The sequence below is a fragment of the Tigriopus californicus genome, chromosome 4 (assembly GCF_007210705.1).
Source record: "Tigriopus californicus strain San Diego chromosome 4, Tcal_SD_v2.1, whole genome shotgun sequence".
Classification (NCBI taxonomy): Eukaryota; Metazoa; Arthropoda; class Copepoda; order Harpacticoida; family Harpacticidae; genus Tigriopus; species Tigriopus californicus.
In genome coordinates, this window is record NC_081443.1 from 12,555,807 (window position 1) to 12,578,999 (window position 23,193).

A 23,193-nucleotide genomic window follows, 5' to 3' on the forward strand; every position below is an offset into this window, starting at 1 on the left:
AAAAAAACCAGCACCGCCAACTAATCGGTGGAGAATAACGTTTACCAGGGTGTACATTCAAGTCACCGGGAAACTCAATGGCCTTTGCGTCACCCTGAGGCACGTGTGTGGCTTAGTGGCTTCCATGAAACAACAATCGGCTGCTCGTCCTCTGGTTCGAAGCTCATCCCTTGCCTTTTTCGGTAAGTTGAAAATCTTGAGACCGGTTTTGCCAAACTATAAAAGACTTCAACTAAGGTTAGACATCACCAGAGGGACTTACTTTTGACTTGGTCAAGTCCCGGCTTTTAATCTGACCGTCATGAACAGCTATGCTAACACAGAGAAAGATCACACCATAAATCCACCGCAATGAATGAATGTCTAACCCGATTTGGGCGTGCCTCCTAGTAGTGTGTTTGCGTCGTGTGCGTTGGCCTGCCCTGCCAGTCCCAAGAACCACCCCACCACCCCATCTCCCTACTAAGGTCTCGGGGTGATCCATGTGTTGAAGCTCTGCCCCTGATTCCAGACTCCTCAACACGCCATCGCCATGGCTGCCGTTAATGCCTCCCGTCTGGTCTTCAAGCGGTTACCTTCGCCATGGCTCCGATCCTCTGTGACGGCCTGGCGGGCATTTTCAGCCGAGGTTGAAGCCGTGGAAAAGATGCCCTTGCCCTCAGACCAAAAGACGTATGCGCCCAAAATCGAGAAATTAGTCGAGGAGATCGCCCAATTGAACTTGCTGGAAGTGGCCGACTTGAATTCGCTGCTCAAGAGTCGTTTAAATATCAGTGACGCGCCCGTGATGATGGGTGGATTTGCGGCTGGCGGTATGGCCGCTCCGGCGTCAATGGAAGATGAAGAAGAAGAAGAGGCCGCACCACTCGCGGCCGTTCAGACCAGTTTTACGGTCAAGTTGAACAAGTTCGATGCCGCCAAGAAAGTGGCCTTGATCAAGGAGTTGAAGAGCCAATTGGAGGACATGAATTTGGTTCAAGCCAAGAAATTTGTTGAGTCTGCCCCGGCTGTGGTTAAAGCCGATATCTCGAAAGATGAGGCCGAAGAACTCAAGAAGGCCTTGGAGGCCGTGGGTGCCGAGTGTGAGGTGGAATAATGAAGTACTTGAATTGCTTTTGGTATTTGTGTATATATGAAGCTGAGGCGGCGATCGTTTTACCTCCCACCTCCTCATGGTCTCTGATGTAATAAATAGTCATTTAACTATAACTTGGACATGGATCAGATTTATTCATCTTTCTATATAAATCTAGCGACAAGTTTGTCGTGAAAGCCGAACAGAGAGTAACTTTCTAGTGGATGGAAGCGGAGCTATTTTTCGTGCCTTAGCGCCCGACGCGTGCGTCTAAATACTAGACACTACGGCGCGAGCAAAGTCACGGGTCGAGGAGTGGCCGCCCAAATCCCGAGTTCGCACCTTGCCCGCTCGCAGGACTTTGTCCACGCCCGTCTTGATTTTTTTCGCGTGATTATCCAGACCCACGTGCTCCAGTAGTTTGGCCGCACTCAAAAGCATGGCCGTTGGATTAGCCACGTTACGCCCTAAAGAGATGAATAGGTTGGTGAATAGAAAAGATGCAATAAGCCATTGGGGTTTGAGGGTTTCAGCATTGTCTCCTCAGACATTGGGCATTGGTTGAGTAGGCTATTTAATAGCATTTAGGGCACACGCTTGACTATGACAGGATTAGGACTGTTCAACTTTTAAACCTATGGATGTCCATTGATACTTAAATAAATCATAATTTGGGGAGGATCGTAGCTGAAGATTTATTTTTATGGCCTAGAAAAAAGTAGAAGATTGATTTAGGAGCATTGTAGATTCCATTCACTTATCAATTCCAGTCTGTTATTTGACTCATAGCTCAATAATTGAGTTGCTTACAAAGTTTTATGCAGCCGTTTGGTCTAGGCAATTTCTGGTACGATCATTTTCCTTTCACATCCCAACATATTTGATTTGAAATTAACCCATGTACTCAAGAAATATTCAATGAACTTCGGATTCACCACTTACCGACACCCTCGTCAAAGGTGTGTCTCGCTCCGGGTTCGAAAACGGCCACATCGGCTGAGTAGGAGGCACCAGCCACCAATCCAGCTCCACCCACCAGGCCCGTGGCCAAATTATCGATTATGTTACCATATAGATTGGGCATGACCATGACGTCAAATTGTTGAGGTTTAGACACCATCTGGAAGAAAATACACTCACTGATGCATGGAGGCGAGATTTGACATTTATTTTCTAAGCTATGGATTTTTTTTCTGGCGAAACAATGGCTGCTTTTGAAGAGCAAACTCTTAATATTCGAGCAGAATTTTAATCAATCGGATAACAAATCTATGGCACAACCTTTTAACCCTTAAATGCGGAGCAATTCTTTTGCATTCGGTTGTTCGTTGAAAGCAGAAATGACCAGTGAGAAATTGAGATTGAAAATAAAATTACCCAATATCAACGAGATCTCCTTGTACAGGGTCTCCCGAAAGTTTGGCATTGCAAAATCAAAGCTATTTCAACTCTAATGCTGAAACATCCTTCTATTGACAGAAATCACCTGACAGAAATCAATATTTTTTTCTCCTCAATATCAGGTTTGCAAAAATAAAAAAAAGTTCTAGTGAGGATGTTGCTTACTACATCATTTAAAACTACTTTTTTGACACTTTTAGCAATCACGTTGCAAAAAGGTGTGATTTTGTATCGCTTTGGAACTGGTAAAATCTTTGGGGAAACCCTGTGTTCAAATTACTAATTGTATGTTTTGAAATGTATCTGTCAAGACTTTTTACATGTTGAGCCAGCAAAATTTCTTTCAAGTTGATTCTCGACCAACATGTCACTGTTTTTCTTTTTATATCAGTGATGGCAAAGAAACGTCATCAAAATATCCCTGCTTTTCCAATTTTCAGGGCATCCCATTTATTCCTTAAATTCTAGAAAATATGATTATTGTAAAGAAATGAACAGTTCATGAATTTCCTTATTATCTCGTTCTATGCAGATGAAATTAGCAAAAGGATATTTCTTTTCAACTGACTTGCTTTTACTAATTTGAATCAGTTTTTGTTTGTGTCACTTGAAAAATCTGGAACTCTTTGCATAAGAGAGAAAACATTCTGTCTTACCCTTGACCAAAAAGGTGCTTGGACAACATTTAGTCAATTTTTAATCCAGTCTTTACTGATAGGTGACACAAAATACGCCCCCCCCTCCCCTGTATTCATCTCTTGCTTGAAGGCGGACAATTTGAACCCGTGATCACTACTGATTGGTGGGTGGTTAGGAGATAACATTTCCATTTTGCACCATTCGTTGTTCCTGCTCTGCCAAGTTGACAACTGAATGCAAATTAATCTTGGGCCAAGAAGTGCAATGTAATTAGAGTAACTGCGATGGAAGTCCCGTTTATTGCACCTCACCCCAAATTATCAGCAAATTCATTGCTCCAGGATTTGAGGCTTTATGGCCACAATGGTAAGATGGCTTGCCAATACTGCAGATAGACCTTTAATGTGGTTGAATGCATTATTCTGAGAGCTAGGACCAAGCCAAATTGCGAAGGAAATTCGGCTTGGAGACTCGTTTTTAGTGGCTATTCATTTTGCAATTGCAACATTTAGGTACTACAACGATTAATCGAATGTCATCCTTCCTCTTGCCCTCAAAAAATGAATTGTTTAACCCCCTGAAGCATAAAGAAATTGAGGCGATTCAACACACTTGAGTTCACCTTGATATGAGCCCACGTTAGCTTCCTGTTATTAAGGAAAATAGAGCCCTTCCCAAATGACGGGCTCTGTTCACAAATGGGATAGAAAAGCTAAACACAGGTTGGCAGAAAGTTTTTTAAACGCAATTCGTTGTCCACTTTTAATATGTTGATAATTAAATTTTCATAATCAACTTTCTCAATCACGGCCATTTCAATTAATTTTTGAATTCACTTTTATAAGGATACTCTACAATAAATACTTGCAGAATCATTGGTTAAAGCGCAGAAAGTCAAAAGTCACGTTGAACGGTCTACAAACATTGAGCACGAGTGGTAGATAGTATAATTAGCGCTAACCTTGAGTGCCCTATTGGTTGCTCAAATGTCTGGTGTCTAAGTCTAAACCTTCTAGGAGCGTTTTTCTTTCTTATGAAAATTTAAAAAAAAGTTTTGGAAAATATGTGATCTGATTTTTGCTCAAATTACTATATGCATTCACTTGGAGTAGCTTAAAAAATGACGTTTTCCAAGCTGTTAGATACATGTATTGATTTTTTTTGGCATTATAGTAATTGATCAAAGGTTCTTGTAATGAGTCTTTGGTTTATTCGCAGGAACATAAAAAAAAAATAGGAATTTCCAAACCTACCAATATTCAGAAAATCTACTTATCTGCCAAAAAGGACCAAGTTAACGAACAACAAAAATAGATGTATTTAAAAGAAACCTCGGAATGTTCCTGTCTCACCTGCATGGTCGTGTTGTCCACAATCATTTTTTCAAACTTAATATTGGGATACAACTCGGCCACCTCCTCGCAAGATCGCAGAAAAAGGCCATCGCCCAGCTTCATGATGTTGGCCTTGTGCACCGCCGTCACCGTCTCCCTCTGGTGGCGAGTGGCGTAATCAAAAGCGAATTTAGCGATCCTCCTCGAGCGTTGCTTGGTCACCACCTTCAGACATTCCACCACTCCCGGAACAGACTCATGTTCCAAAGCTGAATATTCGCCCTCCACTTGTTCTCGAATGATGACCATATCAATATTGGGATGACGGGTCTTCACTCCAGGTAAACTTCGGACCTAACGGGCAAAGTTTGTGGTTTGTTCAGAATACCGTTTCAATGACAAGCCAATGGGTAAGGTAGCTAAAAGCCCAGGAGGTCATTATAGGACGGGTAATGGGGGACGATAAAGGCTATTCTTGTCCCTGGTCTTGTTTTTTTTCGGTCTCTGGCCTTACCTTGACCACACTGGCATAGAGATCGAGGCTTTTTCGGAACGTCTGGTTGAGGTTCATCAGATTACCATCAAAGCTCGCATCAGGCACAGCAATTACTCCCTTGAGGGCGATGCCATTCTTTTCGATGGATTTCGTCACTTCCTCTAAATTAGCGCTGATACCATGTTGAATCTGAATGGAGAAAAAAGGAGCAACCAATGAACGTCAACCGTCCTCGCTCAAGTTAAGTGGGTCGAGCATCAAGCTCATTGGGCGGCTCTGTTTATGACATTCACTTTCATGAGTTCGCAACACTGAAAACTGGGGTCTCCATGGGCGCATTGTAGGGAAACTGGGAGATGCATCCCTAAGGGTTTGGAGGCCACATGAATATTTTGCCTCTTGCCAAACAAACTATCGCACCAAAGAGCCCTCTAAATTGGATGACTCCCAAGCGACCCCTTCCTTTCAAAGGTTTCCTTCAGGCGACCACCGCCCTAAAAAATCTGGCCTCATGAAAGACCAGAATTTGGTCAACGCTTTAAATATGAATGACTATTTATTAATCAGAACAATACATATGTCATGGGTACTTGTTCAAGTCTTTTTATCACCTTCAATTCCAAAGAGCTTCATTTTTTAGATGTATTCATGTTGAAAGTTATGAGCACTTTTGCATTGAAAGATGCCTAACATTCATTCTTTGAAAAGGAATAAATTAAAGGCTAATGCCGAGATAACATTTGATTCGAATTGTGAGCACTTACCTCTGACAAATGAAATGTCTCAAAGTCAATGGGAACCCCAATGGCCTTCAACACCTCCTGGGTCGCGTCCATCAATTCTGGTCCCACCCCGTCCCCCGGAATAAGGGTACACGCAATCCGCCCGTCCGAATTCACCGGAAACATTTTGTTCTGGGACGAGCTCACATGTAGACCCCGTTGATTGAGTGCGGGTCCCAAGGGCTGGGCTGCCAACCGCAAACCCTGCCTCAACAATCCGGTCACTGTGGAAGACATTTTTGTTTTTGAGCTTCTCACGTCCGTTCGTGTGTCCCAAAGTACCTTGAGTGTCCCAGTCGTTCCATCAGCTGACGCGTTGTTCATTGTCCCACAACAAGAAAACGGCTTTCTCGATCAAATGTTTGGAGTGCATGGGAAGTGGCAAGTGGGAACTAGGGGTTTGCAAATAAGCCCATTGAAACATTAGCGAGATACATCATAAACCACTGGGTTTGGAACAGTGTATTGTAACAGCTAGTGCATTTAAAAGGTTGGACTGTGTTCTATGTTCCACGAAATCTTTCTGGAGGGCATTCATTTCTGTGATTCTCATTTATAGGTTACTGGACGGATGTTGGGTTGATCGGTTGGCTGGTTGGTTGGTTGGTGGGATATGACATCATGGTCTGGTATTTCCATTGACGAGATACTCTTCAGAATGGCACGGCTACACGAACGACTCCAGGTCAGTATTTGAACTAATTGTTCCTATCCTGCATTCATCGCACTAAATGAATGCCTGTTTTATGCTAGGAACGTTAATTTGCTTTTTGTACGATACAACTGAGTGGTTACCTAAGTAAGAAGACAGTTAGCTTACTTAGCTTTGAACACGTATTCAATGTTTCACATTTAATGCCGTTCAATGTCATTCAGAGATTTTCTTCATTTATATCCAGCCAGGCTTTCGTTTTCCAATTTTGTGGTCCATCGATCGCTGTTCTTGGCCTTGAAATAGAACAACATACCAAAGCCCAAAAGATATTTACGTTGACTGAAATTCCGCTTAATCAATTCAGTTGCGGACTCCCGTTTCACTTTATTACCTAAGCATTGTAGCCCCAAGAGGAAATATGCCAAAAACAAAATTAGTGTTTGGTCATGTAAAAGGGCACTCTTTGAAGCCAATGAATCTAGTTCGTTTAATGTGGTTCAAAAAAGCGCATACCACACAAAGTGACGGTTGGTTGAGTGGTCAAATCACAAGTCAAATAGAAAGAAAGGGATAGAGATGACAAATGAAATCGCAATGCACGAAATTTTGCTGGTTAACTTCGTAGGGGAGGGGACAGAGTCCATTCAAGGGATATAGCTTTAAAACCTATACAGGGTGGCCCATTTTAAATGTCCTTTTCAAAACTACTGTGGGTACAATATATATCATCGAAGGTTTGTTCAAAAAGGCCTCCCTTTTGTTTTTATTTTTTCGATAATCTCGACTTTGCACTAGCACAGCAAGTACGCTCCCTCTCTTCTGAGATATTGGGCCATGCTTTATCCAATGGCACTCATTGAGTTGTCCTTGGCTCTTCCCGATAGATTTATTCCTTAACTTTGAGAGAAGATTTGGTGGAAATTGTAAAATTGGATATAAGGAGTTAAACTTAAAAATAGTGAAATGTATCCTAAAGGCAAAGGACATTAATATGGGCTACCCTTTACGTACAATAAACTTGATTTTACGTATGACATGATATGAATAATAGAAAAAATGTTCACTTCCCTTGTTAAAAATGAAGGGCAAAATTCAAATCGGTAGACTAATAAGTTTTCATAGCAAGCCAAAAAGGGGAATAAACAAGCAATAGAAATGACACCAAAACTATGTATGTTGTATGTAAGGTGTCATACGTACTAAATAGAGTGATCATGTCAAACCAAAAATATTAGTTGGCACATACACAGCAAAACACCACCAAGTCGTCTTGTTACACGCTGAAATGATGAGATTTTCTTATATTTAAGAAAAAAGATATACATCTGTGACTTTCTCTTGTATATGGCATCAAACGTGCAATTAGTTTGCCCAAATGTACTTAAATGTGTGCCGTTTTCTTGGTTTTGTGCACAAATATTTCTTTGTATGTCACTTTATTGTTTTGTGTGACACTGAAAAGTTTGGTGTACAAGTTTATAGTTTGGTTGTATACTCTTTTATTGGTCTGTCACTCTTGCTTATCGGTTTTCAAAACCTTGGCTTTGCGTTTTCTGTTTTTGATGTGACGATTTCTATGTCACACACGAGCAGAAGGCTTTTGTCAAAGAAATCCTATAAAAAGTAGAAAAATTAGGACAAGTCCGGACTCTATTCCTTTCAAAAAGACTCTAGTCCGGTCAATGTCTCAAAACTGAAGCACAATTCAAGAACCCAAAAACAATGCGTCCAAAGATCCAAAACTAAGGCAACCATCAAAGTGAGGTTAAGCGTATTAGAAGTACTTTTTGGAACTACACATAAAGTCATTGTTGAGTCCCAGTTGCATTCGGTGATGAACAGACGGCTCGAAGATTCAACCTTGTTCATTTTTTGAAATTGCCTCCCACACATGGATGTGTCACTAAAAACAAACTTTTTCCACTTGATTTCATAGAACAAGAAGAATGTTTTTTTTTTGTTTGGGCCAATTTCCGCTTTGTGCAACCGTGTAGGGAACATGAGCATTTGTGTTTGTTGCTTATTAAAAGGACATAATCATGTAGACCACATTGGATCAAAATCAATTGATGGCATTTGTAAAGAAAATGTTTGTGGAGAAAATAAAGAAAATAAACAATGCAAAAAACATTTGAGTACTATGTGACACATTTGTTAATGATATTTTGAAAAAAATGTAATTCGGTTTCTTGCAAGTGACGGGACTCATCCTCAGTGTATTTTTTGGAAATATATTTTTTGGAAGCACTGGATGCTATTTAAACTAACTATTATTGAAAGCAAAATAATATTCTTTGCAGATCAAAATGTACATGTAGTAGCTAGTGTAAAATTACAAAAAGGCAAAATGCCTTCATAATCAAAGTGTCATTTTTACCTATTAGAAATGATTTTTCGATGTTGAAAAATATCGTGATGTACGGCTAAGGTTTATCAGCCACCGATTGGAAATTTTGGTCTCAGAATATTCCTGAATGATCCAGGATTATGTCATATTTAATCTGCCACAAAATGCGCTTTTCCATTCTAAGAATTTTTTTCTTCTGTCGTGTAGGAATGACTTTGATTTGTTCGACCTCAAAGGCTAGATTAAGTTTTCAGAGAAAAGTATTATTTCAGCTCCGAAATGGAACATCAAAGTCTAGATGGCACAATGATACGTATTTTCGGGTCTGGTACTGTGCTTCTATCTATCTGTTGGGATCGTATGTTACACAGTGCAATCAAAAGAGTTATCGAATTATCAATATCTCTTTAGTAAGGCATAAAAGGGAGGACTTAGATGTTTTTACACGTTTTATTGTTTTTGACTTGTCAGCCCGTAAATTTCTGTTCAATGAAGAAAAACAATGACAATTCTGAACTTGCTTTCACCAACTTTGATGTTTTGACGGACATTCATTTCATGTTAACACTTGGACTAAAAATATGCGCGCTTGAATTGCTGACTTTAGGTCCATTGGGTTCTCTACTGTATATGATGAGCGACAATTGACTCATACAACCCCAATTTGATTCTACTATATTCTTGTGCAAAGTCCTATTAGTCACGTGTCTCTTAGTGAGTTGTCAAATTTAACCATTCATGAAAGGAAAAACGTTGGAAAATTAAATTTCTGCCATCCACACTTCCCCGAAGAGAGAGTTTGAAATTAGAGTCAAGAAAAGTCCGGGTATTCCTTCATCTAAAGTTGGCTTTGACACCAACATCTCAGCTTCCTGGCGAATCTGGAAAAATTGGAAACCCTTTTCCACAGCCACCAGCCAAAAACTATTGGGAGATTCAAAAAAAGAAAAAAGTGAAAAAGATTGGAATTTGTCTTGCGTCTGGAAACTGGGACGTTAATAGGACTTCTCATGCATAGGCGCACATTTCTTCATTCAAGTAATCGATTCCGCCATTCCTTTGGCACAACAACCATTTGCATCATCTTAGATAACACGAAGGGCCTTTGCTTGTGGTTTCCTACATTTTCGTCGTGCGTGTTTGTAGAATGCCTCTTCTCTGACCCAGATATTGGACGTTATTCCCCATTAGTGTTCCCCATTTTTTATTGCTGCTGAAATCCAGCACACATTTTTCTTGAGTTGGTTCCATGGAATGCCTTTCACAGAATCAGATTGGCTGGGAATTTAGTCTTCGTGCCTTTTGCATATCAGTATTAGATCAAACGTCGTCTAAGTACTCCAAGGTTTCTGAGGGCAGTCCTTGAGTTCACATCAATTTCGGTGTGTCGCCATGAGCCATCTACTGTGAATTGAGTGTGTGAATGGATTGGAAGCATCCACTAACCTTGGAATGGCGGTAATAACGCTTCATTAGGCCTCATGCTGGAGAAGCGTGTCTGCGATCCCAATTCAAGTCTTCTCCGGCGAGTCAATTCAATCTTCATTAAACGTAATGTGCCCCCATTTTCTCGCAGGTCTCGTTTGACGAGTCGTTGCTGGTGGTTGGACGTCAGTTGGCTCATTGGCGAGAGCATCCCTTCCTCACCCAGAACCAGATCGTTCATCATGTGCGTGAGTCTCTTCGACATTTTTTGCATATTTTGAAGGAGACCATTCGAGCTTCGCCTGTGGCGAGGAAATGTCAGGAGAGCACGGAACGAGCCCTGAAGGCCATTCTTCGACGACTCTTGCCCATCTGGACTGAATTATCGAGGAACAGTCTTCTGGCGGGGACGGTGGGACTCGTTTTGGGGTACTCAATAGCCAGATGGTGGTGGTGGTGGAGGGGAGCTCCGGCCGGATATTCAAGCCAAGGATGTCCTATGAAGGCCAGACCCATGCTAAGCCTCGTCCGAAAGTCTCACGGAAGGTAAATCCAAAGGCTCCACTGGAGAGTTGGTAGGGAAACAGATTAAGCCACTGGTGAAGACTTTATGAACTTGATGATATTTTAGCGATCGCAGTAAATTTTTGGTTTCAATGTTGACAGATTAGGTCTAATCACCTCAAAGTCCCAAGGAGCAAGCAGGCAATAACCCATGAATAATTTTCACGGGTAATGAGCCGTGTAAGCGGTGTACTCTAATATCATTTTAACCTCCCATTTTCCCGGATGAGTTTGGCAATGGTCAGAGAATTTCGCGTGAAATTGAAAGTACATATAGGTGTAATACAAATTTCGAAACCTCTCACCTGTGGTCTAAATATGAGCATGCCAGAAAACCAAATTTAATCTCTCCCTTCATGAGAGTGAGCGTATTGGTTTTCTTCGTCTCGTGCTTTTAGCATTTGGCCAGATATTCTCTCCAATCCTTTTCATCCTTCCCACCATAACTACGAAGTAATTGCTTGTGGGACTTGTAAATTATCTCCCCGTCTATTGGATTTGCGACAAAGATGGCTGTCAAGCTTGTAGGCAAAAAAAACCTCTTCTCCACGTTTTTGTACAAGCCCGTTCGTGTTTCCATACTCCCCGTTGCGTGGAATGAGAATGGCTTTTTGAGATAGATATGTAATTAGCTATTCTCTTGTCCTTCCTAATGATACCAACACTACTTCTCACATTACTCGGGAACGACGACATTTGCCACGGGCTCAAACGGCTCCAGGCAAAGGAAGAACGGGAAGCACCTTCACAGACACCCACTTTGAGATCCTAAACTAGGGATGGGAGATTGGTAGTTTGAACCGATTAATTGTCCGTTTGAGGTAGATATGCAGATAAAATCTTTTTCGTATGGTACGGCTTAGAGATGCGGATATACTCTGAAAATCCTAAAGAAAATGCTTGAACAGTACAATGTTGGATGATGAATTCCCAACAGATTCGACGAGGGGAACAAAGTTTCAGACAGAAGCAGATATCTTGCGATAAGAAAAACAAAAGTATCTTTCGGTTGACTCGAGAAAAACTTAAAAGTAGGTTCTTTTCCGCAATTTCTGACCGTTCTTATAAGGGGGAATTAGTTTGTTTTCTACCTTATTGTGTTGCTGTTTGTAATTCATATTTATCATCTAAATGCTTCCCACCATTTATGGATAGAGACAAAACTTTGTTAATATTGCATACCAACGTGTGTGTCATTGCCGGCAGTGATGTCTGTCATAACTAGTCACGTGGCATCTTCCTTTTGGGTCGTATGGCGTCATTAATGTTTTTATTTCTTGCTTTCAGAAAAAAAACTACCTCTCATTTCGAGGTATCCGAAGCCACCTCAATGCCTAGGATCGTAGTTCCAAATCAAGTGCTCATTCGAGTTCAAGCTGTTTCCCTCATCAATGCAGACATTGGCCTGGCCAGTAAATGGTTCGACGGCTGCAGAGACATGGTGGGCTGCGTTGAGGAATTGGGCCATCAAGTACACCATCTGTCCCTAGGGCAACAAGTCTGGACCGTTCTAGAAACGTCAATGAACTCGATAGCAGCCTTTGAGGTTTTGCCAGCCTCCAAAGTGTGCCCCATCCCCTCCTCCCTGGATTACACTAGTGCTTGTACGTTACCTTTGGTCGGATTGATAACCTTTCGGGATCTGGGTATTCTTGGGAAGGCTCAAATCCATCCGAACCGAATTCCTGCTAATACCTTAAAATCTGTGTTTGTCGACGACGCCACCACGAGTTTGGGTGGATTTGCCGTTCAACTCCTGCAGACATGGGGCGTTGGGCGTGTGGTAACATGTGTTCCCTATCGTGCTGTTCCCCTTGTTAAGCACCTCGGGGTTGACTTGGTGATCCCGTTCATGCCCGACCGTCTTGATACGGAAGAACATTGCGCAGCTGAACTGCTGGGCGAGCCACCTTTTGATTTAGTGTTGCGAACCAGTGATTTACTCGCGCCAGATTTCTGCGCGAAATACACAAAGACCGAAGGCGCTAGACAAGTGGGCTTAGTCGTGTCAAGTGGTGATAAAGCCGAGTTAAATAATAGTCTCCTGAGTGCACTGCTTTGGCCTTTCCGAGGCCGATCAAGAGTAGTAGATGTCCTTGACTGTTCTAAGCTGATCCAAGTGAAAGAATGGGTGGAAGCCGACTTGATTCAAACGACATTCTACAACGTTTTTGATATCACCGATCTCGATGAAGCTATCAAATATCTTCAAGACAAGAGGGCTTTGGGCAAATGTATTCTTGACGTGTCAAAACTGTCAAACAAGGGGCTGATGATGAATTGAAATGCTTTGTATTGATCAATAGTCTATTTCAGGATATCAATATACTCTTAAATCTACGTGAGCGTGCATGCAGGCAACCTAACTCCCCTATTACGTGACATTTGTTCGAAAGAGAGTGAAAGTGGCTCTTGGAACTACTAAATCATAAGGGCAGCCTTTTCATGAAAACTTGAGCTTGACAAATCTGAATACAATGAATCTTACGAGCTGAGGCTGCATCGGAAGAGGGTGGGTTAATCCTTATCTGAAACGAATTGCATTTTGCACTAAATTTATGGGCTCATTGCCACCAACATCCTGGTTTCTATCAAGACCTCTTTAATCTTGTGATCGTTGTTCGCGGGTGATGAAATGTAAACAGCCTCTTCATGAAAGATTACGAGACTCGTGGCTTCCAGGAGGCCGAGGCTACTCAAACCATCGTGAGGTCGTCGTGTAGCAATCCAATGGGCTAATGAATCTCTTTTGGCACAATGGCACAACCACCATGATGTGGAGAACGTGTTCAGTGTCGATCAACCACTTGGCGAGTTTACTCAATGATTCCTCTTCGGTCATTTTTCGACCACGCATGGCTGCTTCGAACTAGAACCAAAGGCTTAAAAATGCTGAAGAAAGACGGCCTCTGAGCTCGAAATTGGGCAAATGTTTCCACGGCCTTTTGAGATGCAGTTCACCCTCATTATTCTTGCCCCAATGCATACACCTTCCTTCGTGTAGAAGGGTATTTTCTTGTACTGACTTGGAACTTCTCAAAGCCCTCGCCAGTCCGTCCACCCTAATGGAATTAGTGCTAATTGGGACCATCCTTACAATGTGCGTTGGGGATTTGTTCTCGGCCCTGCGGATGGTTCCAACGCCACAAACCGAATCAGATAAGTGCAATGCTCATTAAGCAAATATGCTTTCCAATGTCTCACAACCAACATAAGCCCTATTTCAGCTCCTCTCTCCTCTCCCACAAAAAACCATATCGAGTGAAATGGACCCCTTTTCCTTCTCTCTTTTTCGCTCTTCGTTTCACAGCCTAGCAGTCAACACAATGACATATTTTCCCCTCCTCATTCGTGCACACCTCTTTTTCCCAGGAAGAGGCAAAAAGCATGTTCCCAGCTTCCATAAGCTGTCTTGGTTCTCACTTGTTCCATTCGCAGTGAAGGAATTTTCCCGAAACTTTGGCATGACACGTTCCTCGTTTTGGGGTAGGAATAACCAGCTACAGGTTTCTACTTCAATGTCCAGACGAAAGAAAAAACCTCGTGAGAAAAGCGAGGATGTGGGCTATTTTCTCTTCAGCTTAACACACCTTGGGTTATCTGGGAAATGACAAGAGCAGAAATTCACTCAAATATACGCCGATGTTTTCGTGTCGTGGGCAACATCAATCCGCCATTGAATCCGAAAGAAGAAAGCGAAGAGCCGTAGAGTTGCCATCTGTAAAAGTGGAGTGATTGATGAAAGTAATTGAAGACAGTATCCTTGCCCGTTCACAAAGCCTATCACTCCACCCACCAATGCGACGCTATGAACATACTTCATTTTGTGGATCCTCTGGAGCTGAATTGGAAATTCATTCTGAGAATGAGTTCTTTCATACCCTTAGAAGACACATCAAGATTTGACCTAATGGTCACAAAGAATCCTTCACTCGCAAAAAAAAAGGATTTTTCATGGGATGTCATTCGTAGAAGACAGATTTAAGACCATTAATACTCAAAATACGAAACGAAGTAATTGAACATTCCACTTTCTTTCCTAAGAAGTGCTAGGGCCTAACTTTGAATTAAAGAATATGAAGGTCTGAACTTCGAAGTCATGGCAAAAACTGACAACTTTTGCCTTAAATCCAATTCATTCTTATTCCTATATTCAGCCTGCATTTTTATATTTGGAGGAGACCACAAACATTGGAGTCAAACTTGACTAGAATTTTGACTTCAATCTCGTGCCGAACTTTTTTTCAAAAAGTTCATTTTGGCCTTGTAGTACACATCTAAACTTGTTTATGGTTTAAGATAAAAATGAGAAAATATCCAAAGCTACGGTGAACACAAAAGGACATCTTACTTTGGTTGAACAAACATGGCCCAATAGTGCAGAGATAACCTACATCGTGTTGACAAATTACCTAAGAAGCAGTCCGGCGGTACAATTTATAAAAAAATGGCCTATCGCTACATTGAATTCCACCTATTCATCAATAATTATTTGGTCATCTCAAATCCACGACATTCAGTTGACATGGCTTTCACTAAACTTTGTACATGAACGGTGTAAATATTCCAAAGTTGCTCTAAATTCTTTATGTATTCTACATACTTAGCTACCCATGCAATAGCTGTACTTTTCTGGGCAGGTTTTGCAACAGTTTTCGCCAGGCCACCATTGAGGAGAGAAATGAAGGAGCGCATCGCCATAACCCATCAAAGAATCTGTCCAAGCCTTGAAACTGAGCCTGTTGGGTTGAGGGTTTCCATGCCTTTGTCGTTCCACCTTGAAACCATGTTCTTGAATTCTCGGTTCCCTCTCTCACCTCCACTTTTCCTGGCATGCCAAGTTGCCAACCTTCCCTCCGGACATACAGCCATTATTTTGCGCGCACTTTCTGATCCGTTCAAACGGGGAAACTAGCAGTGTTGCTATCTACACATGTTTATTTCTAGTTTCATAAATTTATATAGGTTTATGACTCAAAATTATGCCTCATAATTGTCCTGCAATAATATCCGTTGTAGGATATCTAGAACTAATCCCTATACTCTGGACCATGCGTCTGTTTTGATAGTAAAGAGACCTTGAAATATTGCCATCAGTTCCCGTCAGCAACACTGAATGAAACCCGCGTTCGGCTCGGTAAAATGCGCGGGAAGGCTGTTGATGGGAATTGGGGAGGAACACGAGAAGGAGAGAGATCAAGGAAAAAGAACCTCTTCGGAGGGGAAGCAGGGTGGAAACAGGAGATGCAAAAGTGGATTGAACTGGAGAAGGCCAGGAGGAATTACCAATTTCTCTCCGTGGTGGCCTCTCTCCAAGACGACACGAAGAGGAACAAAGCCCAGTATCGCACTGTCGCACACTCCTGAGGGGAAGGATGCGGAGAAGGCGGAGCACGAGTCCAAGGAGGAGGAAGAGGCCTTTATCATCCAGAACTTGTCTTCCTGCTCATGGAGAAACTCGACGAGGGAAGGACGAAGGCCAGGGAGTTCGTGTAGAAAACGGCGGTGAAAGTGACGCGCTCAAGAAGGGTTTTTACTGGGATACCCACGGCTGCATACACTTCAACGTGCGTGAGCGTGTACAGTGAGAGACGGTGGGAGAGCGAGACCGAGCGACTCCTGGCGCACCATCGTATTCTACATCCAGATCCAGGGAGCGTTTTGGAGGGTGGAACAATCTCGTTTAGAGTCGTCGACTTGCCAGGAGCTAGAGTCTGGTGGGTTCCGTTCAAGGAGGATCACCTTTATCTGGATTCCGTGCGAGATCTCATTTTGAAACTTTGCGCCGCGGCCTTTTCTCAGAGATTGTGCGTGTGAGAAGGAGAGAGCGAGTTCAACCTGTTGTTGGCTAGAGAAGAAAGCCCAAGGGAAACTCCGACCGACCCAAAATCTGCATTTCCTCTTTTTGAGGGAATTTAATTCATGGTGCCGATTCCATCCGCAAGTCCGGCGAGTCCATTCCAGGTGGAAACGACAACTGACTGCCAAGCCGGCTGTCGATTTCACGTACAAAGGCCAGGCCAAAACGCTAACCGGGAGACTGAGAAGCCTTTCAAGATTCTCACCAGAAGCCACAGTATCCAAAGTGTGTCTTGTCAATTCCCTTAAGAATGCTTCGCTTGCTCGGAACAAATTAAGTGGGTCCTATCGGATTTCAATTGTTTGAGTGTGGTTTCAAGTGAACTCCATCTCAATATCAATGCATCAAGTGAGATCTTCAACTATTCGATCCTTTGATTTTGTCGCGGAGAAAAGGACCCATACCAAAAAGAGGAGGGCATCAGTTTCTTGGCGACCAAATGGCTTGTTTCGAATCCTTCAGAGTTGCTAAGGAAACCGAATGGTAAGAATGAAAGGAATTTCAAATCAAGCGTTTATTTCGGTCCTTTTCTTTCCCTGGGCGTTCTTTTTGTATGTGTTTACAGGCATAAATTGAGAAGTCAGGCCTATAGTATTTAGGATATGTATTTTTTTTTCATTTCCCTCTGGTTGAAAATTGAACGATCCTTCATCACGGTCTCACAAAAACCGGGCTCGAGAGTTGACCTGTCAGGCTATCCGACTGAAATTCATGCGTACATTTCTTTTTACTCCCAGGAAGGATGCTGTTTATCATCATATAGAGGGAACACTTGCAATTTCCTTGTCCTGCTTTCAGACAGTTTTTCGATTACGTCTCAGTTGAGTAAAAATGAACTGGCCTTGAGAGCTAGAAACCTTTTTCCATGAAGATGGAATTAAATTCTTGATTTAAGACACACATATCATGAGAAAAATAAACCAAGTGACTTCTTTTATCCTTGCCTTTCATGAGGAAAAGCTTTCTGATTTGTCGCCTCTTTCGCCTTGGAAAAAATAATCCATTTTCGTTCAGTAACAAACCAGAACTAACTACTTTAAGTTGGAGAGACCCATAGAACTGCAAGTTTGTACTTTGTGACATATCCACTATTTTATCGTCAAAGTTCCGGGTAATTCATGGCTCGTGGGAGTCTACTCATCGTTTGCCTGAGTCTCCTCCGTCACCAAAGAAGGCATTGCTGGAGTATCAATGATTGTATATTGATCTCTCGAGTGGTTATGGTTAAGATTCTCATTTGCGAATGATTGAGAGGAAACTCCTGGAAATGACTTGGAGAAATTGTCTTCTTCCGAAAGAGGTGAAGGTCGGACAATTAGAATCAGATTTCCATGATGTTGTCTGGCTCAGTGCGATATCTCTTCTCCCACGTTCCATTCAAGGTCTTGACTTCCCCAAAAGAAGTCAGCATTGATGAATCATGCCGTTCTTTCGATTTCATGTTGTAGACCTAGAAAACGGGAATATTGCCTACATTATGGTGAGTGATTGAAAACGGCTTCACCCGTGGAGCCTGGCAATGGTTGCTGGCTGATCCATAATTTGTGGGGAAATGGTTCGAAATTGGGAAAACACAGCAACCTGCACTTGGCTGATGTGCCATATGGAACACATAACTCCACACCCAAAGGGCGGGAATGGAATGTGTTGTTGAGCCGAAACCATTCTTGGCTTACTTGCACTCTCTCTCTCTGTCTTTCTTTCTTTCTTTCTTTCTTTCTTTTTACCCTGAGTAGCGAAGTCTTGGATCGGTTTCAAAGTATGCCGTAACTTTCTGCTTCCGGTAAGCCAATAAAGAATTTTCTCCCATCCCCACCCAATGGAATTGAGCATGCATTGTCTGCTCAGCCAACCAACAAAATCACCCCAAATGCTCGTTTTCAAGGAGATTTACCGGGAAGCAAGCTTCAAAAAAATGATCTAGATGAATATGTTGGCAAAGAAATTGAGGTTGAATTTTACCCCCAATTGTCATATGCTTGACATAATCGCACTCTTACATTGTAAAGTGCTCGAGTTACTTGACTAATTGTTTCCCTTTGCACCACAAAGTAAAGCTTGTGTGCCCCATTGAAACCCCGTGAATGATTTGAAAGAGATTGCGTCGAATTTAGTAGTGGCTTTCACACTTTTAGCCAGAGTGCGCCTTTTAAGAGAGGACAGGGATCCTGCAGAAAGTGGACAGAATCCGCTTTTGCGGGAGAAAACTTTCGAATTCGCTCGCTTTCACTCACTTTACTCCCCGTTCCACGGCAACAGCACGTGGCCATGGTACAACAAGTTTCTTGCCAAACCTTTTGAAATTGTTTTGAAAGCTTCTATTGCCAAAGGATGAAATTGGAACCTGGTTCAATTGTTTCCGAATCCTCCCACTTCAAACTAACGGTGTTGCAGCGATGCAGTTTCGCCACTTTCCTCTGAAAAACTCCCTAACATATTGGCTCCTGTCGAGAATGTACGGATATGAGTGTGTACTCTGTACATTGTATTATTGGTAGCGAACGAAGGTCGAGTCTGAAACCTCAGAAGTGATCAAACTCACAAGTGAGAAAGAGAGTTTTTTGTTTAAGCTCCAGAGAAACTGGATATTGTGTTCTTTTTGCATGTGACCCTAATTCCTAAAGCGCTTTTTGGCATGGAAGACTGACCCTTTACAATTGTTCCGACACTGGATGAAAAATAAATTGAACAAAAGATCTTTTCTTTTCCAACCTTGGCCTTTTTCTGATCAATCTGGATCACTCAAAATTGAATTGATTAACTGGTTTCTCCCTTGTCCCTTCTTCTTATTTTTCATTCAACTCTTACCCAAAGAACAATTGCGATTTGGTGTGTGTCTGTTAATGGCAATGGGGCTCTGAGGATCAAGATTTTCAATGCAAGTGTGTACCAATTAAATCCCCCAAGGTACTATGTTTCCAGTGGAAGAGTGCATTTGCTACACTTAAGCCTGTCAAAGAGGTCTTGCCGATTGTTGTTTTTTGTCTTCAAATGCGAACGAGAGTGGTCCCACCTCCATTGGAATCTCACTTAATGCTTTAGCTCAGCGAACGAGCCAGCAGCCAGTGAGCAAAAGCAAGCAAGCAAGCAAGCACTCGAGTGGTTTCTATTTCAAAGACCTTTCTTTCTTGTGGCCCTGTTTCCCGATACAAGCTCCTGTTCTCAAGCCATCACATATCTATTGCCTTGGAAATTTATGTCCTCGCCGTGCTTTTTTCCAAACCGTCTCCAAATAGTGCTCGGGCTTCTCGCTTCCGTTATTCTTTGGTGCTCTAGACCAAGAACCATCTTCATGGACGACTCATAAACTGGAGGATGTGGTGCTCCACAGAATTTGACCAAGCACCTGTTTCAGATACTTCTTTGGCTTTGGAACACGTGCTACTTTCCAATGAGAGAGCATTGGTCGCTTGGAAGCCTTGAACAAATGCGATTGGGGAAACAAGAAATCTCGGGTTCCCCGAAATGGCTCCAAAGAACATTTGACCATCATACCATAAAAAAGTGGCACCTCAATGCTCCCTACGATGATGAAGTGGCGTCCATGGCACGATTCTGAAATTGATTTTTCAGGACCATAAAACTCACGCTCGAAAGAGATATATGTATGTTAAGGCACTCCTCTCGCCAAAGGGCGGGAAATGCGTGAGTTCTGATAATGTCGCACATATAAGACGTTCATTCACTCACGCTAGATCCCAGGTATTGAGGAGGTGTTCCATCAACAAACGCTGACTCAACTGATCTCGCTTTTTCCGTTCCCAATTAGAAGTGTTGTGCTCATTTACCAATACCACTCAATTCTGTGTTTGTCCGTAAGTGCGTTGGTACGTACACTCGATGTAGTATTGGTCTTCTGGTTCATCCCGAAGTTGTTCCAACTCACTCACTCACTCACTTTTTCGCTCTCTCTCCCGACGACTAATTCATTTCCAATGAGCGTGTAAAAGCCCATCGAGTGGCGCGTGGCTTGCCAAAATCGACTGCATCTAGCACAATAAGAGCCACTCTCATTCAACGAAAGGAGCCTCAAAAAAGATTCTCATTAAGGGACTCGGATCATCTGAGAGCTCGCTGAACGAGCGAACGTGTGTATGGCGCGCGGGGGACAAAACGTATGCTTTGTTCCACGCCCGCTTTTAAGTAAGCGTGCACTTGCTCATGGCCTATTTTCGTCGGTTCTGAGGAGTTTAATGAGTCGTAAAAGTAGTCCTTAGTCCAGATGCAATTCTTCTTCATCGTCCAACCGAAAGTTCTTCGTTAGTTGAGTCCAATTTGAGTTCATGGTCAGTAGAGCTCTGGCTTATTTATCCGGCCTTGATATCCACAAAGGGAAGAAGCTGAGGAAGCCCAAGGCCAATCGTTTCCCCAAAAGTGGACCAAATCGAGGCGTGCAAACTTGTTGGAGAATGGAATTTCAGGACGTGAGCGTCAGACAATGAAAAGGATGATGTTGAGGAATGGGAAGACCACATTGTCCCCACTTCTAGCGACCATTCAGTTCTATGCCCCTTCTCGTCATTGGATTAGGACCACCACCACCACCATGCTCATTCACATGGTATTGGGTCAAAAACTGGTAGCGAGCAACAGCGGACGCAGTAAGTTTGATGCTCGAGATTCAGGCAATGTAGACCTCGTTTGAAGTTTAGCCTAGGGGATCAACAAAAACAGGTTGGATAGAGCTCTTCGAGTCGCTCTTTGATTCTCAACCCCACCCAAAAACAATGGACGAAATCGAGGGATCGTGGGAAAAAGCCTGTACAAGATGACTTAGGGTTCCTTTGTGGTTGGTAGTTTGAAAATCTACAGGGTGGATCTTAAAAGGTGCTACAGAATTTGCTTTGGCAAAAGTGACTACATGACTGAACCATTTACTTTCAAAATTAGTGCTCCAATTGTCAACGGCATTGAAATCATTGCAGCACTTGTTGAACAACAACTTTCGAAGGACGGAAGCCAAGGTTAACAAGTCATTTCTAGAGACAGTACAGAGCGTGCCAGCGGTGACGCTAACAGTGGATGTTTTCTGTAAATATTTTTGGTCAAGAGCGGACAATTTAGTTTTATATACTGAAAGGGTGGTCATCGAAGAGCCTAAATCCAGAATCTGGTGTATCTAGAAAAATTTGCAAAGCGGCAATACATGCTTTTGTTTGTAACACTTTGTCCCGTCCACCCTGCATTACTCATTGGAAAGATGATTAGATATCAATGAGTACTAAATAAGCAATTGTGCTCCTTGTTCCATAGTCAATTTCCGTCGAACTCTCTAGCAAAAGTGCACTGTAGTTCTCTCTCTCACTCAGAAGGAGTTTCAAGAATCGGCAAGTGTAGTTCAATTAGAGGAACAAGCTTGAGGTGGATGGATTCCTTTCTGGCTTGAACTTCGTTGGAAGCTGGCCTGGAATATGAGATCATATATATGCCTATTGTGTCGGAGGAACCAACTTGGATCAGTTGTGTGAGAAAGGGCTCAACCCTACCTCCCACCCACACACCCATAATGATCTTGTGTCTATTGCAATTGGGTTGGTTGGCACGGTGTGCAACCATAAGTTAACGAACCGGACTTGTTTCACCATGGACGAGGCACCGAATGTTTAAGAAGCGATTTGGAGTGCGGATTTCGTTGGCCCTTCCTCCTTTGCGTGCTATTTTAAGCACCTGATTTGATTAAGCATATTTTTGAGACTCAATGCATGAATAATTTCGTTCAACTGAACCCGAAGTGCAAGCAAGCAACGTTACCTTCCGCAATGAAGAATTGACTTTGTGGTGGGAGGGACTTAACGCTTAGATTCATGCAAGGAATATTCACTTGCTTGCCATTCATTTCTTTTCAAAAGGCCTTTAATAGAAAAACTGGAATGATAAGAAAGGCCCCTTTTTGTTAGCCTCCGGAAAATTGGAGATGTCAGTTACTCTTTACTTTGGTGTAAGCCATTCTTCTTCTTGTTCATTCTACTGCCAGGGCTTTCACTGCGCTTGAGGTAGGTAAGAAGAACGTCTTTGGGTACTCTCTGAGAAGACAATGGTGTTCCTCTGTTCTTCTCGCCACTCTCTAGCTCCCCTAGTCATCTCTCTTTCGCCCACGCTTACTCACACGCTCATGGAGAGAAACTCGCCAAAACTCACACCCACCTACCAAAACTAACTACAAGTACTGTAGTATAACACTAGTGCGACTGTCCCGGTCGTCGCTCACCCAAGGCGTTCCAAACCAACGAACCACCTAACCTTCAACCTTCAGCGAGAAATGGGCAAGGATCAAAGTGATATCTCATTCTGTATTCGGTCTCCAATTCCATTTGGGCAAAGAGAGAAAGAAGAAGAGTAGGAGGATGGGGAACGATTGTTTGCAAATTGAGTTCTATTCTCTTTTGTTCCCCGTTCCGGAAGTTGGGGACCTTGTCGTAAATAATTCTTGGAGCAAACTTTGGGCCCGGACCGCACTGCTCATTTATCTATTGTTGCTTAGCAGGCCTTGCAGGTGAACGGGCAACATTTTCATTTGCATTTAGTCCAAAGGAAGCTAGAACGAACTCAACAATCTCTTGTAAAGAAAACATCATATTTCCATGACATTTTGCTCAATGACTTTTAAGTATAACA

General features: G+C 42.6%; 3 protein-coding genes and 1 long non-coding RNA gene across 15 annotated transcripts in view; 2 read left to right on the forward strand and 2 right to left on the reverse strand.

Annotated features, from left to right (window-relative positions):
• The first annotated feature begins 53 nt into the window (after window positions 1-53).
• Window positions 54-13,068, forward strand: LOC131879803 (large ribosomal subunit protein bL12m-like). 3 transcript variants are annotated; one of them, XM_059226231.1, is made up of 4 exons: window positions 54-182; window positions 6,287-6,412; window positions 10,306-10,700; window positions 12,006-13,068. In XM_059226231.1, the coding sequence occupies exons 2-4, from the start codon at window positions 6,341-6,343 to the stop codon at window positions 13,000-13,002; spliced, it is 1,464 nt and encodes a 487-aa protein (XP_059082214.1). In that variant the 5' UTR covers window positions 54-182; window positions 6,287-6,340; the 3' UTR covers window positions 13,003-13,068. The 3 variants fall into 3 exon arrangements, with proteins under 3 accessions (XP_059082214.1, XP_059082216.1, XP_059082215.1); XM_059226232.1 differs by lacking the exon at window positions 54-182 and adding an exon at window positions 6,085-6,217; XM_059226233.1 differs by lacking the exons at window positions 6,287-6,412; window positions 10,306-10,700; window positions 12,006-13,068 and adding an exon at window positions 512-1,209 and having other exon boundaries at window positions 62-182.
• Window positions 1,205-6,125, reverse strand: LOC131879804 (isocitrate dehydrogenase [NAD] subunit beta, mitochondrial-like). Of its 2 annotated transcripts, XM_059226235.1 has the most exons (6): window positions 6,010-6,125; window positions 5,710-5,951; window positions 4,964-5,134; window positions 4,468-4,803; window positions 2,018-2,195; window positions 1,205-1,542 (listed from the first exon to the last, which is right to left on the reverse strand). In XM_059226235.1, exons 2-6 carry the CDS (start codon window positions 5,851-5,853, stop codon window positions 1,346-1,348), a joined length of 1,026 nt encoding a protein of 341 aa, XP_059082218.1. In that variant the 5' UTR covers window positions 5,854-5,951; window positions 6,010-6,125; the 3' UTR covers window positions 1,205-1,345. The 2 variants fall into 2 exon arrangements, with proteins under 2 accessions (XP_059082218.1, XP_059082217.1); XM_059226234.1 differs by having other exon boundaries at window positions 5,710-6,044.
• A 2,754-nt stretch (window positions 13,069-15,822) lies between the features above and the next one.
• The window catches only part of LOC131879801 (neuronal acetylcholine receptor subunit alpha-7-like), a 40,457-nt gene continuing 33,086 nt past the window's right edge, over window positions 15,823-23,193 (forward strand). For 4 of the 9 annotated variants that reach the window (XM_059226222.1, XM_059226223.1, XM_059226229.1 and 1 more), the window contains exon 1: window positions 15,823-17,061. The gene's annotated coding sequence lies outside the window, so the exon portion shown is untranslated. The remainder of the gene's footprint in view (window positions 17,062-23,193) is intronic. The other 5 variants (XM_059226220.1, XM_059226221.1, XM_059226228.1 and 2 more) reach the window with 2 other exon arrangements.
• On the reverse strand, window positions 17,097-21,518 carry LOC131879810 (uncharacterized). Its single transcript, XR_009373199.1, has 3 exons — window positions 20,269-21,518; window positions 20,074-20,133; window positions 17,097-18,028 (listed from the first exon to the last, which is right to left on the reverse strand). It is a non-coding gene; the product is annotated as an uncharacterized LOC131879810 (long non-coding RNA).